A 16,050-nucleotide genomic window follows, 5' to 3' on the forward strand; every position below is an offset into this window, starting at 1 on the left:
CACACATGATGCAAAGTTAGAGGGGGATTAGAGATGTCTGATGCTAAATATCTGAATTAATTTGAGGGGATTAGGAACCAGGCTCTGGCTCCCTCGAGGTATAATGGACTTATCCCTCAATGATATGACCGCATCATTTAAGTTTATAGTTATTATTTGTAGAGTCGCTCTGAGAAAAATCAGACCATGCATAAAGTTGTGTAAATGTGGTCACTTATATAAACAATATTCATGCTATAAAACAACTCTCTCACTTCGAGGCAAGCAGTCAATTCTTGAAGAGTTTAGGAGTTAAAGTTTAAACTAAGATCAATAATGTACCCGAGACACTCGCAACCTACAAAGTTGCCTTCAAGAACACTGAAAAAATAACAATGTTTACTTATATGATACTGTGGACAGCTTGTTCTCCCAGGTTGGTGTTACTGTAGCAGCTTGAGGAAATCAATTTTGGGCCTCGGGATTACAACCTGGGCAACATTACAGTCCAAATCAGCTAAAGCACCCCTGTCTCTATATGAGAAACTTAGAGGGATCTCCCTATAAGTCTGTATCCCACAGCTGTACATATGCAGGGAGGAAGGGGCTGAAACGTTAAACTGACTGACCAACAGAGTGACTCATAGCAGCTGTTAGTCGCACATAAATACCCTCTTTTAGAAAAAGAGTGCTGGTGGAAAACTATTTATAGACTACACTCAGAGTTTTCAATTTACTCGTAAAGGACAACCTCAAAGCAGCACCTTGGACACCTGGGGGCAGCGGAGCAGGCTGTAAATACAACATTGGTATATCACATCACCTTATAAAGCTGTTGTGGTGAACGTGATAACAGACTGCTACCTATTAACACATCCAGCAGACACAGATCAACATTATCATTCATTTGGAGTCGTGTTTCTGGCCACCTGTCAAATGTAAGACCAACGTTTACTCTGCTTTTAGCTTGGTTTTGGTCTCAATCAACTGCTGAGGGAAATCTTAAGCTGCTAAATGCTCCACTATGTTCACCAGCTAGTCCCTAACATAGGTAGAGTACACAGTGGGATTATCTGAGATTTTTACCACCTGAAAAGTGAAGCCAATGAGGAAATGACTTAAACTTGCATTCTTTCTAATAGCCAGCAGGGGGCGACTCCTCTGGTTGCAAAAAGAAGTCTGCTTGTATAGACAGCAACAGAAGTCAGACAGCCGCTGGCGGTACCATTGTTTTGCACTCGTGGCTCACGTTACCGCAGTTTCACAAGCGTGTCGGAGAACTACGGTGGCCTTCAGGTAATGTAAAAACGTGAAAGGCTCTCTCTAGAGCCAGTGTTTGGTTTGTCCGTTCTGGGCTACTGTAGAAATATGGCGGAGCAACATGGCGGACTCCGTGAAGAGGACCCGCTCCCTATGTAGATATAAACGGCTCATTCTAAGCTAACAAAAACACAACGATTCTTAATTTCAGGTGATTATACACTAATGAACACATAGTTCTGAATATTATATTCCATTTCTGCTAATAGATCCCCTGAAATATTACACACTGTTCCTTTAAATTAAAAATTATGAATATGTTTCTGGATGAAAGTATCCATACTAATGAAATATTAGCTTGTGTAATCTTAGTTGGGCATTTTTAAATGCAAACTATTGTATTTTGGAGCTAAAATAGATGCTACATTTCCTGGATTGGTTGCTAAATATATCTAGAGCACCCGTCAGCTGTGGCCACCTACCTGATATGATATTTTGATCGGGGAGGAGGAGATACAAAGAGTGCCTCTGCAGAGTCTTTTGTGTGGGAGCATTTGTTAAAACTCTTCCCCGGTGTGTGGGTTTGTTGGTTAAAAGAAAAAGAAAGCACTTCCAGGGCACTCTTCAAACAAAAGTATTAAAAAAAGTCTTCATTTCATCGTGACAGAGAGTGTTTTGAATCCTTCTCCAGAGTGTTTTGGCAACGCTGATGCCTTCATCGTGGAGAAGCACACCAAACTGCATATAGAAAAAGGTTTTGTTTTCAAAAGTGCCCCAGAATTATTTTTTGATTTATCTCTATATTTTGTGTTGCGGCGCTCGGAGCTGAATCAATCTAGTGTTGCATAGCGTTAGTATGAACTACTCTGACTATTGTGGTTAATTTATGATGAGGCTTTTCTCTCCAGTTCTGTCTCCCCTGCTACCACACAGCTCTCTCTCTCTCTCTCTTTCAGCTGTGGCTTCTCAGGACCCGGCCATCGTTTGCAGACAGAAGGAGGGTACGATCTATAAATAGAAATTGGACCAATTATAAAGCAGATGTTCCCCTGTATGATGGTGGGAGAACACTGTCGGGGGGGAGTGTCTGTGGTGGTACTTTCACTGTCTCTCTGAGCTCTTATTCTCTGTTGCTTTATTCTCTCCAAGTCTGTCTATGACTGTCTGGTTTCTGTCTGACTTTCTCTTTCCCTCCTTCATCACAATGTTTTTAATCAAACACCGCCTTCATAGCTGTTTTTGTTGCTGTTGTCTACGTTATTTGCACACATAGGTACAAGCTCACGTGTACGATCGCTCGCACGTTGTCAACCAACGTTTCGAAAAATAAACGCCGTCTCAGTTTGACTGACAGCCCTCTAACAGACTGAGGCATATAACACACATTTGTTGCTCGCTGTTTACATCTCTCTAAATCACATCCCCCGTCACCGGGTTGTTTAACACAGCTCCGACTTGTATTTCAACAATTGTTCTCATTCCTCAAACAATCCTACATGAACAGGGATTGTCTTCATGAGAAATTCAACTGATAAAGCGGCTTCTTGCTAAATGTTAAAAAAGAAAAAAACTGCTCTAATTTATACTTTTGATGCCGGGCTGGAGATACCATTTGGGACTTTGTGGTGAATAAGCGTAATCTAAAATCTCCAAATGTGGAATCGCCCTCGGTTATCAACACTTTAATCAGCACTGCCATCTTTCTGTAATTTGAGGGGGAAATCCTCTTTGATAACAGATTTTGCTCATATTATCCCAATAATCCGGGACAGTTCAATCAGTGTCTGTAAACAGAAACATCTCTGACAAACACTGAGCCTGTGTTGTAGCATAGCATTAAATGAGATATTGTTTTTAATAGAAAATGACACAGCTGATTTTTCTCTCAAAACACCAGATGTACAAACGAAAACAAGTATAATCCTATAAACTCCCGAAAGTCTGTCTCCACTTCATCACAAGTACAACAATATCTGCTCCTGCTTAGGAGGAACATTTCAACTTCCTTTTTTCTCTGAGTCTGTCCTCTTCATCGCTGTAATCATGATTCCAGTCATCGCCATCTTCAACGTTATCATCACCTTGATCGGCAACAGCGTGGCCATCATCACTTTCGCTGATGAGTGATAAGGCTGCGTTAGATCTGCTGCAGTGAGGCAAAAAGCCCAATCCATGCTAAGTAGGTTAGGGGGGTAAATCTTCAGGTCTCCAGAGGCTGAGCAGCGCTTTCCCCTCAGAGTCTCGCTCTCCCTGTCAGCACCTGACAAGCTCACCAAGGCTGAGCTGAAAAATACCCATAACATCCACCTCTGCCGCTCTCTTTACTGCCATGCTCTCCCTTACTCCCTGCCATGATCTATTCTTCACTGTCTGTCTCCACTTTGGTCCACGCATTTCTTTCTAGTCCTTCCATCTCCCACAACTTCCTCTTCCTCTCTTTCCAACTTTTGACAGAGCCTCTCATCTTATACACACAAATATGCACTCATGCAATTGTGTATTCAAGCTTAAACATTAAATTCATTTACATGCACGCATCTGAGGTTAAAAAGCGAAACATTTACTCCCTGAATCCTAGCATTTCTTCAGCCTACAGTTGCTCCGATGGCCTGTAGGCCGGCTTAACTGACGTTGCATCTTGGCTGCAATTTGCAACATGACTCACTGGAGTTGATGTGAAACTTTGTGACGGATGACACAGCCACACTTGACTCACAGTAACAGCGAAGCATAGACTAATTCAAATTAAGCAAGTGATTTATTTTAGGATGAAGGCAATAGGCTTTCTCAGCTACCTGTTAACAATGATGACTGTTTAGATGCACATGAATGATTGCGGATGATGGGGAGATGTGTTGTGCTGCGTTCAGCAGGCGGTGATATAAAAAGCTTTGTTTGGGAGAGGCTCATGGGCATGATTTGGATGCTCACTAGTGCCTGTCGGAAAGGAAGGGTAGAGCTTTGTTCGAGTGTTGTTGTGTGCGTTTACTATGAGCATCAGTTGAAAAAGAAACGTAGCACTAGTTCAAGATAAGGCCCTCCGATTCATTACAGCTAATAGGAAGTGACCGATATGTTACCGGGCACAGAATTGTGTGATAAGCAGGTCTTTAGGGATGAAAGATCATGAGTCCACCAGATCATTAAACACTTCATCAATCAAGGCGAACAATGGCTAGAAATGGGAAGTTCACAGCTCTCAATCAGCCGAGCAGCTAATTCACATCCTCGCTCAGTTTTAGTTGGTGCGATCGCAGCTCAACTATGACAACAATAGTCATCAACGACACATTACTCACAAATGTCAATGAGGAATAATTAACACGGGACAAATGAAGCCGAAATGAAGCACCTGACTCACCCACTTTGATCAACATTTTGAAATGTACACTCGCTGTAAGAGACGTTGTATTCCTGTTGATGTGCTTTATGAAGACGCTGCATGTGTAAGGTTCGCCAGCCTCTTCTCATTCCCAGGGCGTCAAATACCGAGGCTTTGTCATGGCTGTCGGTGCGTGATACCGCCGCACGAGGCACCCTTTAGCACCAGTATGAGACGCACCGGGTTTTCCATTTAACTACAATGTAAATCCATCCACGGAAACAGTAAACGCTCAGAGAAAGTGCACCGGGAGTGTGGTGAAGTAGTTTAGAGAGCAAAAAGATGTGGGTGGGAGAGGAGGTGGATGGGTTTTTTCCTAGGGCTGTCAATTGATTCAAATATTTAATAACGATTAATCGCATGATAGTCCATAATTAATCGGGATTAATCGCAAATTAATCACGCATTTTTTATCTGTTCAAAATGTACATTAAAGGGAGATTTGTCAAGTGCATGGGAACATGGGAGAGGGCAAATATGCTTGCTTTATGCAAATATATGTTTATATTTATTACTGGAAATCAATTAACAACACAAAACAATGACAAATATTGTCCAGAAACCCTCACAGGTACTGCATTTAGCATAAAAAATATGCTCAAATCATAACATGGCAAACTGCAGCCCAACAGGCAACAACAGCTGTCAGTGTGTCAGTGTGCTGACTTGACTATGACTTGCCCCAAACTGCATGTTATTATCATAAAGTTGGCATGTCTGTAAAGGGGAGACTCGTGGGTACCCATAGAACCCACCGCAGTATCTTCACTCTAGCTTTAAAACTGAGCCCGCTACAACCTAAAAATGGCAAGTTGCATAAATCCGTTAAAGAAATTAGTGGCGTTAAAATAAATGATCGTTAACACGTTATTATTAAGTTAACTTTAACAGTCCTAGTTTTTCCTAAACCTGACTAAGTGGTTTTGATGCCAACAATAAAGTGACACCAAGGGGCGTGACAAAGTGTCCGTATGTGACGAGTTGGTATTGAGAACGTGTTGCAGCATGCACTGATGATCACTTTTTCACATACCTCCTCCCTCACCACCCCCCGCTATGGAGGCTATGAATAGGTAGAGCTGTTATACCGTTGGGAGGAAGTAAATGAAAAAACTGCAAGACTTAAACAGCGATGTTCCAGACAGTCAATATGCATATATGACTCATAATCCATATATGTTTATATATGTAGCACCACACTGGGGAAATAAAGTTACACTAAATAAAGCCTGATCCTATTCTAAAGCAGGACGTGTCAGCCCGATCACAATTACAAGGACTTTGAAGAATATCCTGGTTGTCTGTGGACAAGTTTGTAAAAATATTTAGATTTTATTAAGTGTTTCATTCAGAAAACCATGTGCTTGGTAAGTCAACGTCACGCAGCCACCCCACTGCTTCTCTTCTCTTTAGCCTTCAGGCAGCCCATAATACCGTATGCCTGAATTCATTCTGAATCGGTTTGTGCAGTCGATTGTACAACAGCTTTTTTTTTTTTTACCTTTGTGTGGTAGTGTTTTAGATGTTTTTGTTTTCCATGTGAACGCACCACGGCAGACGCTGACTGTGTTTGTAAGTCAGGGCAGAGTGACAGTGCCGACTTCTCGAGGCTGACCCAAATGAGTCGAAGCTTTCACCGTTGCCATGGTATTCAACCTCCAAATCAGTATTCAAATGCAAGGATGTAATAATAATGTATTTATCCCAAAATATCTCATGACATAAGGAATAATCCCACAACATTATTCATTATTCTTATTCAAAATTAATTATTATTAGTTTTTCTCAGACAGTTATTGCTGTCTGTTGTGTGTAGAGGTGCATGTGTGTACAGTAGTGTGGCAGGTGGAGATGGAGACAGACAGACAGAAGAACTCCGCGACGCTTTGAATACCTTTGAATATTTATCACCGGAGTTTCAAAGCCCCAAAAATGGTATTTGGGACAGCCCTAGTTCCCATACATATCATGTACAGCCTGCTATATGTATGTATTAAGGCAACGTATCCTCATACAACGGTTAGTATGATATCTTATTAAAAAAAAAGAAAAGTTATTCCTCATTTTTTCGTGCGTTTTCCTACGAATGTCCAGCAAAACATGTCAATTTCCGCTTGTTACAACTTAGGTTTAGGCAACAAAACTACTTAGTTAGGTTTAGTGAAAGATAGCGGTTTGGGTCAAAATAACTATGGTAGTGGCGTAACTTAAGTACGGAAGTTGCGTGACAAATAAATCAACGTTGACTTCTGGTTTCACACGGGATACAAACACCAGTGTCCTGGCCGAAAGTCCGATGTTTTTTGACCCACCCACCTAATCTGACCTCCTCCCTATGTTTGTCGCTCTTTATACTTCCTGGTTCACGATTATGTGGATTACATCCAATTTGATTTTGTGGGATATATACAAATTACAGTGCATTACTTTTCGTAGGTATAGCTACAAACGGCGTATGAAAACAGCCTAATTAGGTTTGTTGGTTAAACTGCTATAGAGCTGGAGGGAAAATAGAAAAATGTCCCTATCATGAAAACACTGGTATCATCATTGTGAATGTGCTGCTTACCTCTGTGAGGTGAGGGTTGGGGTTGAAGCCACACTGGGTGCACACCTTGGAGCGGCACTGTGTGCAGGTGTTGAAGTTCGGCTGGTCGTCCCCGGTGCCCGTCAGGTCGGTGGTTTTGCAGACGGGGCACAGTTTGCTGCTGGGCATGGGCGCGATTTGTGGCACGGAGTAAGGGGAGGTTGGGACGCTGCCTCGGTCCGGGGACACGGAGGGGGACCTCCCAGTCCTGCTGCTACTCACATCCACATGCAGGCTCTTCCTGGACACGTGACCCTGGCCCTGCTCTCCTTGAGGGTGCTGAGGGGTGTCGTGGGCGGCCAACCTGTCCCCCGTCCCGTGACCACTCTGGACTCCCGCTTTAGGTCCCGGGTCTGACGGAGGTGCTCTGGTAAAGTCGATAAAGAGAACACACAATTAGGAACACACATCTCTCTAAACTGAGTTCAACATCTCGACAACATTTGTCTCCCAACAGAAACACGGTGTCACACACTGGTTTCATACCAGTGATCTCTACTTAATTTCAAGAAGGAGCAGTACTTCTTCCTGAGTGGTACATTTTGTAAGCCTTCAGCTGTGCAGATGCACGAGGTCCGCATGCCATTAAAAGATTTTATTGTTGCTCATAGTGTGATATCAGACTACTCAAAACCTTGGCCAACAGAGAGGCATATGTTGAATATTTTATATTGCCTCTATCAGTTTCTGTGAAGTGCTCCTTGTGGCTTGTTTTCACTCTTTGAAGCCGTTCTCTTCTGGCCTCAGCGACGTGTTTAGGGTGGAACAAATGTAGTGTATCAGACAACAGCATTGTAAACTTTTAGTTTTTCTTGCTCATTCCGGCCCTCGGGCATTAGTGCCAATAGTTAAATAGGAATGGAGGATTTTTCACTGTCATAACAACTTAGACCTTGTTTTGTCATGCCCGTCATCTTCAAAGACTCAGCAGCAGCTCTGCATCCACAGTGAGAGAATGGTGCAAATAAAGGGAGGAATATAGGAATTAATATAGAACATATTAGCAATTATGAGTCGCAGCCAATGAATTGAGCTCTAACCGTGTTCCGCTCTCTAAAGGACTCCCGTGTTCACTGTAGTGAGCCCATTAGGAGAAACCTGCACTTTTCAAACCACCACTGGACTGCTGTATTTGAAATTCAACACAGTCCTGACACTCTGTTTGAGACTAAACTGACCACTAATACAAAGAGTGGACAGCTGAGGTCTAAATCCACCCGGTGTCCTCACAAGATACAAGCTAGTTCCACATAATAATCATCACTTGAATGGCAAAAGATCCCCAAGTGGAGTCTCTTGTGATTTATGCAAAGCCTCAGGCATGGCTTAATGAGACCAAAAAAAAAAAAAAAGAAGAGTTTAAACTGGAAGACACCTTTTCAAAAAGATTTCTTTAGATATTCTCATCCGTCAGCAAATGGGAGTCCACTGAGAACAACTTGTGTCTTTGCGTCCAAAGCGGTACACATTGCTTGATTTATCACAAAGTGGACGGTGAAGGGTTTGTGAGCTGCCAATCTTTTGTAACGGGAGCTCCCTGTGAAACAATATCCCAGTGTCACTTAAAGGAATAGTTTCACATTTTTTTCTCTGCCTTGCATGTTAGAGGAGAAGATTGATACCACTGGTGTTGATCCAGAGTGGTATCGATCTTCTCATCTAACTATTGGCAAGAAAGTGAATAAGTGTATGTCAAACTATTCATTTAGGAGACAGTGTATATACTGGAGTTGTGTGGTAACAAGCACACAGCGGACATCATGTTTTAAACACTGCCAACAAGCCAGGACAAGCCAATCAACATTTCTCAGTGGCAGAATATGGAGAGTACGTTTAAGACACTCCATCACACAGATGGATATACTAACAATTTGGTAATTAAGAAAATATGAGCATACCAGCTATAATACAGTGATAACAGTAGGGCTGTCAAAGTTAACGCGATAATAACGCAAATTCATTTTAACACCACTAATGTCTTTAACACATTAACGCAGTCAATTTTTTGGTGGTTGTAGCGGGCTCTGTTTTCAAGATAGAGTGAAGACTTGGCGTCATATGAAACTAGCAAACCTAAGGAATCCATCGGTACTAACAATGTCATATTAGCTTGTCGCGAAGTAGGTTAAATAACGCTCCAAACTTGCGCTAAATTTTGGCGAGAAAAAACTGTCATGGCCATTTTCAAAGGGGTCCCCTTGACCTCTGACCTCAAGATATGTGAATGAAAATGGGTTCTATGGGTACTCGCAAGTCTCCCCTTTACAGACATGCCCACTTTATGATAATCACATGCAGTTTGGGGGCAAGTCACAGTCAAGTCAGCACACTGACACACTGACAGCTGTTGTTGCCTGTTGGGGTTGAGTTTGTCATGTTATTATTTGAGCATATTTTTTATATTAAATGCAGTACCTGTGAGGGTTTATGGACAATATTTGTCATTGTTTGGTGTTGTTAGTTGATTTCCAATAATAAATATATACATGCATTTGCATAAAGCAGCATATTTGCCCACTCCCATGTTGATAAGAGTAATAAATACTGAACAGATAAAAAATGTGCGAAATTGCGATTAACTATAGACAACCATGCGATTAATCACAATTAAATATTTTAATAGATAGACAGCCGTAGATAACAGTAATTATTTCCTCTTTCACAAAATACTCATTGTATTTACGGGCCACTAATATGTGCAAGCATTAGAGCCTCTCTGGTTCCTGACACAACAATTTTGATCAAATCCATTTTACACAACATCAAATCAAAGGTAAGTTCAGTAACATCTCAGCAGTCAAGTGTGTGCGCCAATTTCTCTGGTATCCTCAAGCAGTGTTGCACCAACACCACTTTGTAACTGAAGATACTAATTCTGAGAGCATAAATCAAACTATTGGCAAAGTGCCGACCTATTACATTACTTTGAAAGGCTTTGTTGTGTTTATTTATGTCTTTGTTAAGCGTCCTTGGGTTTCTTGAAAGGCGCTATATAAATCCAAGTTATTATTATTATTATTATTATTATTTACTGAACAATTAACATTTGGTCACTTTACAAATAAAATATGTACAAATCTATTGTCCCTTAAAAACATTGCTTCACAGTGGAACATGGATACTTAATTTTAGCCCAACACAGTATATCTGTATCGGTATCCTTTATAATGGAGATTCTATATGTGTCTCATTGATTTATTCCTCTGTCCATTGGAAATGAAACTGGTTACCTCAGGCCTCTGAGTGAAACCTATGTTTAAAGGTCAAACCAGAGCGACAGTGGATGCATCAGACTGAATGCATCATTTGTTTATGATGGCCACGTTAAAGGCATCAAGTGGAGCATAAATTCACGTGAAATCGACATAAAACTTGCACTACTGCTTTCACAAGGTTTCAGGAATGTCAGTGACCACTGACTTTTTGAAAGTAAAATTCCATTTCTTTCACACCCAGCGGGGAAAACTTTCAACTTTACAATTTCAGATTTGAGGTAGATTTAATTTGATCATGCTCAAGAGGTTTAATGTGTTTTATTACCCGGGTTAGAGTGGGACAAAGAGGACATTCAAGGGATTTCTGTCACATGATGACAAATGAATCCTTTTAAAGAAGTTGGTTGAGGTTGTTAGCAGCAAACAGCTACTATGTGCTCCGTTCACACAAAATGAAAAGCAGTCGGACACAAATATGATGCAATTATTATTTCTTTTTCAATTAGCCAAACCAGAGACAGAGGCTGTGACAAACAGACCTAAGTCAAGGCTTTTACAATATTCACTAAACTAATTATTGCAGTGTCTGACAGAGGTGTGTAGCAGTGTCAGAGGCCGCGGCACTTCTTATTTCCATTATTTGCAGCCGTTTCATCATTTAAAATCAGACAAGCTTGGCAAAAGCTAAAAAAAAAATTGATGAGCAGCTGAGACATGGATGCGGGAGAGACAATATAGTCCCTGTCGTGTTGGTCAGGAGCTGCTGAAACTTTAAATCTCCCACCCTGCAGTGCGTCACATGAAGAAGACTATACATCGAAACTTCAACGAGTGGCCCTCAAACAATGATCCTAAAGACAGCACACATACTGTAGTGTGCGTTACAGGTGTTTTGTTTTATGGTGATTGTTCGAGTGTCCATCAGATGAGTGGCATGCTGCACCATAACCAGCTCTCATGTATTGTAACAACACTTACTGCTGTTCTGACAGTATTTCCAGAAGTGTCTTCAAACTAGGGCTGGGCAATATGACGATATACAGTATATCGTCAAAACGATATAAATATCTATCATATATATTTTTCTATCGCGATATAGGCTAGGCCTATATTTCTTTATTGCTTCTCTATAATTTCATTTAAAACTGATATGTTCATTTTGCACTTAAGTTCTTAAAATGAGAAAATACTTTTAATTTGTCAAGTATTTAATTCACACAAGAGTATACAAATGTAGGCTTTGCCATGTGGCTAATTAATATAGAGTATTTATTTATGGAATAACCAGAAAACATGCAATATTGTGATAAATATCGTTATCAAGATATGAAATGACCTTTATCATGACAGAAGATTTTGGCCATATTGCCCAGCCCTACTTCAAACCATCTGGATAAAAAATATCCCATCCACTGCATCATAAAAAAGATTTTATAATCTGTTGAAATAAAAATAATAAAAAAATAGACAAAATATAGATGTTTCTTTCCAATCTTTTGCACTTTCATACAGAATAATGCATTAATATTTTGCTCGTAGAGGCATATGTAATTTCCGGTTACCTGATTAAGGAAACGGAGTCACACTTCTTTTTTATCGTGCAGCAGACAACATTTCTTTTTTTATCCAGATGGTTAAAAGAGTCTTTGAGGATTCTGGAAATACATTCAGAACAGTTATACCTGTTATTAAACAACCATTTGGGTTTTCCAAAGATTGTCGGGTATGTATTTTCCGGAGAAATGGATGCTTTGCTCTGTGTCTCTAATGTTAATAAGAGGCACAAACTGGGGTTATAGGTGCACCAATGTGTCTGCCTCACACACCAACCACAGTGTCTGTTCTGCCAAAATACACATAGTTTAGTCTAAGTATATTTGAGATGGACCATCTACAGCCTGACATAATGCAACATACTGAGGAAGTATGTTGTAATATAATGTACACACATTTAATACGAGCATTTCTTTAATCAGTTTGAGTATTTCAAGTCACTGTGACGCAGAATTCCAGCCGTTTGCCACTAAAGTCTAAGCACGTAACAAGCACAGGAAACAATAATTAAGATTTCGCAGGTGTTTAAATTAAAGTGAATTTCTGGACAACAACGCTATACACTGCCAGTGACTCATTGGTAGACGTTCATTTTCTGTATCCTACTGCTGTCATAATGTCATAAATAATAAGATCTGCTTTTGCATTATTTGTTGGCGTTGTGATAACCATTTGGTACATAGCGAGCAGTGCTTTCATTGCCGAAGGTAAATTAATGATGAGGGCATACTGTGTTTGTTCACTCGGTCTTAGAACTTGACTGTATCCATCATGTTCATGGCTTTTATGAACTATAGCTTTGTTCCGGGTTGTAATGGACTTTTGATTTATATTGATTTGCATTACTTAATGATTTACATTGTTTGGAAAGACTGAATCAAGTAGCTCTCAGCACTTGAGAACATACGCTATTACAGCTCTTCACTAAGTCGGCTGCTAGAAAGGAAACAATGAGATGATAATATAGCAGCTGCGCATTGAGCACATTGTTGTAAACATATCTGGGTAACACTTCATTTTACAGGTCCGCAAATTTCATGGTAATTAGGTGATAATTTGCAAGTAACCTATTTGAAATTTCTTTGGAATTACTGCCAAATTACCTCAATATTTATATAAATAATGTTTATCATAAAGTAATTTTCGATCAGTTTTGAGGTAAATATTGGGGTTATTTTTTGCAGTAATTCCAAAGAAATTTCAAATAGGTTACTTGCTAGTTATCATCTAATCACCATGAAATTTGCAGACCTGTAAAATTGAAGTGTTACCCATATCTGAGTCCAACACGAGGTAGTATTTCTTACAATTCTGAATGCATGTCTCAGTTATGGTCATCAGGTCGGGATGACTTCACACTTAGTCAGAGCTGGGTGACTCCCATATAGCTTCAAGGATTCCTATATGGGCTCAGATTTAGCTCTGTGACTGTGATGAATAAAATATCACATGGAGCAAAAAAATGCCTATAAGGAACCCACTTCTGAATATGGTTATATACGAAGCATATTATGTCCCCATTCATATTAATAGGCAAATTCATAAAGTGCTGCAACGCGTTTTAATTAAGATGAAAGTCTCCTATCTGCAGTCTCAACACAGCCACCGTCTCATTGTTTCACAAGTTCTTTGTGGAAGAGTATTTTAAGGATGAATGTGGGGGGGCCCTGATCTTAAGAAAACCATTTTAATCAGCCATATGATACGGTCGCTCTCACCATCTCAGTCTCTCAGCGCTCGCCATCACCTTATGAGACACATCATCAGGGTGGGATACCAGAGGAAAATCAAAGATATGAAAGAATCATGAGGTTACATGGAAGCTATGAGCCTTTAAACATGCCCCACAGTGATGGACAGTGAGTGCTTTTTCCAAATGGAAACATAGCCAGGGCTAAACGTAATTAAAGGTATACTAGTTACAGTAGCAGAACACTTCTAAAGCTCCACGTTATACCTACGATCACTTTCTGTAATGATACAAATCATGAATCAGCTTGAATTTTAGCCTTGAACGAAGCATGAAGAAACATATACATCTTGTTGGATGGCAGGATAAAATAGTAATATAAATATTGCTGGTTATATTAGTCTTTTGCGATATTAAACTAAATACTTTTGGGGTTTGGACTCTTAATTAGCAGCAGGGCTTTGGGATTTCTTTTTTTTCTCTTTTTTTTTTTTACTATTTTCTGTGATAATAGGCTATAAACCAAATGATTAATCAACTAACAGAGAAAAGTAAAAATTGATTATCTCATAATGAAAATAATTGCTAGTTGCAGACCGGATATTTCTAAATCTACAGATCTCTAAGTTCTTTGTAGAAGAGTATTTTAAGGCTGAATGTGGGGGGGCCTGATCTTAAGAGAAGCATTTTAATCAGCCATATGATACGCTCTCAGTCTCTCAGCACTCGCCATCACCTTATGAGACACATCATTTGGGTGCATACTAGAGAAAAATCAAGATATAAAAAGAATCACGAGGTTACATGGAAGCTATATGAGCCTTTAAACATGCCCCACAGTGATGCACAGTGAGTGCTTTTTCCAAATGGAAACATAGCCAGGGATAAACATCATTAAAGGTATACTAGTTACAGTAGCAGAGCACGTCTACAGCTCCACATTATACCTACGATCACTTTCTGTAATGACACAAATCATGAATCAGCTTGAATTTTTAGCCTTGAACGCAGCATGAATAGATATATATACATCCTCTTGGATGGCGTGGCTATAATGGCAAGCACAGAGAGGCTGTAGGCAGGTGTGGCAAATCCAAGACGCAGCTGTGCCTCTGCATGTGCGTATTCAGGTCTACAACTGTTGAACTGTGTAATTAATGCAATATCAGATCTTGTTGGAAGGGTAATCCCTCCCACACACACACACACACACAGAGAGAGAGAGAGAGAGAAAACACAGAGCTACAGGCTACTATGTGTGATTAAACGCTAATGATCTGGGCTGGGTTTTTGGAAAAGGTTATCTGATTAGACTGCCTTGCTATAGGACAACAATGGAGTTTTCACATGTAGCTGTAAAAATAATGGAAATATTGTTATGTAAGGTAACTGTTAATATGTCTGAGCTCAGTGTCTGGGTTTCTTATGGAGAGATGGAACACCACTCTCCAAGTAGAAATGACCCCTTTTTTCTGTGCTGTATGGTGGTGAAAAATTCTATTATAGCTGCATATTGATTTTGAGATGTGGTGAGTGTGAGGCAGCTATATGGCTGTATATGGTATATGGTGCCTGTGCTCATAATGACGCTGTCTGATGATCTGATGGTATATAGCATTGTCACCCCACACACAACACTGTCATCACCATCACCACCACCATGCAGAATGACTCTGTACTTACTGGCATGTTCCAGGAAACCAACCCGTAAATGGAGCCATTCAACATGAGATCATCCAGTGCATCATTTCTAATTTATTTATTATCACCTGAAGCTATATAGTAGGGGGGACATTAATATTTGTGTCATTTTTCATTCATTGATGTTATTTAGCTGCTGATGCCTTAAAGACAGACAATAGAAATGCCTATTGAGACGTTTTTAAAGCTATATGTATTGATTATACGTCGTTACATATTGAATTAGACTGACGTTGAGTAACAGGGTGGTGCTGAAGCTATATAGTAGGGGGGGGACATTAATATTTGTGAGACCCATTCTGAAAGTATTCAAATTTACTTACTATGAGGAGAAAAATGTCAATCATTCATTTATGTTATTTAGCTGCTGATGCCTGAAAGACAGTAGAAATTCCTATTGAGTCATATTTACTAATATACTGCCTCACCATATGGGGAGAACAAATGTTGCTCATTCATTTACAGTATAATAACGTTATTTAAATGCTGATGCCTGAATGACAGACAATAGAAATTGCTATTGAGACGTTTTTCAAGCTATATTTATTGATTATACATCATTGCATATGAAATTAGACTGACGTTGAGTTAACAGGGTGGTGCTGAAGCTATAGTATTGGGGGGGGACATAATATTTGTGGGACATTAATATTTGTGAGACCCATTCTGAAGTATTCATATT

The 16,050-nt window shown here is 40.0% G+C and overlaps 1 protein-coding gene across 3 annotated transcripts in view; it reads right to left on the bottom strand.

Moving 5' to 3' along the window:
- bsnb (bassoon (presynaptic cytomatrix protein) b) overlaps positions 1 to 16,050 on the bottom strand; it is an 85,147-nt gene that overhangs the window by 68,068 nt on the left and 1,029 nt on the right. For all 3 annotated transcript variants that reach the window (XM_074636355.1, XM_074636363.1, XM_074636350.1), the window contains exon 2: positions 7,191 to 7,575. In XM_074636355.1, coding sequence (XP_074492456.1) covers positions 7,191 to 7,575 — 385 coding nt within the window. The remainder of the gene's footprint in view (positions 1 to 7,190; positions 7,576 to 16,050) is intronic.

The sequence above is a fragment of the Sebastes fasciatus genome, chromosome 1, assembly GCF_043250625.1.
Source record: "Sebastes fasciatus isolate fSebFas1 chromosome 1, fSebFas1.pri, whole genome shotgun sequence".
NCBI classification, from domain to species: Eukaryota; Metazoa; Chordata; class Actinopteri; order Perciformes; family Sebastidae; genus Sebastes; species Sebastes fasciatus.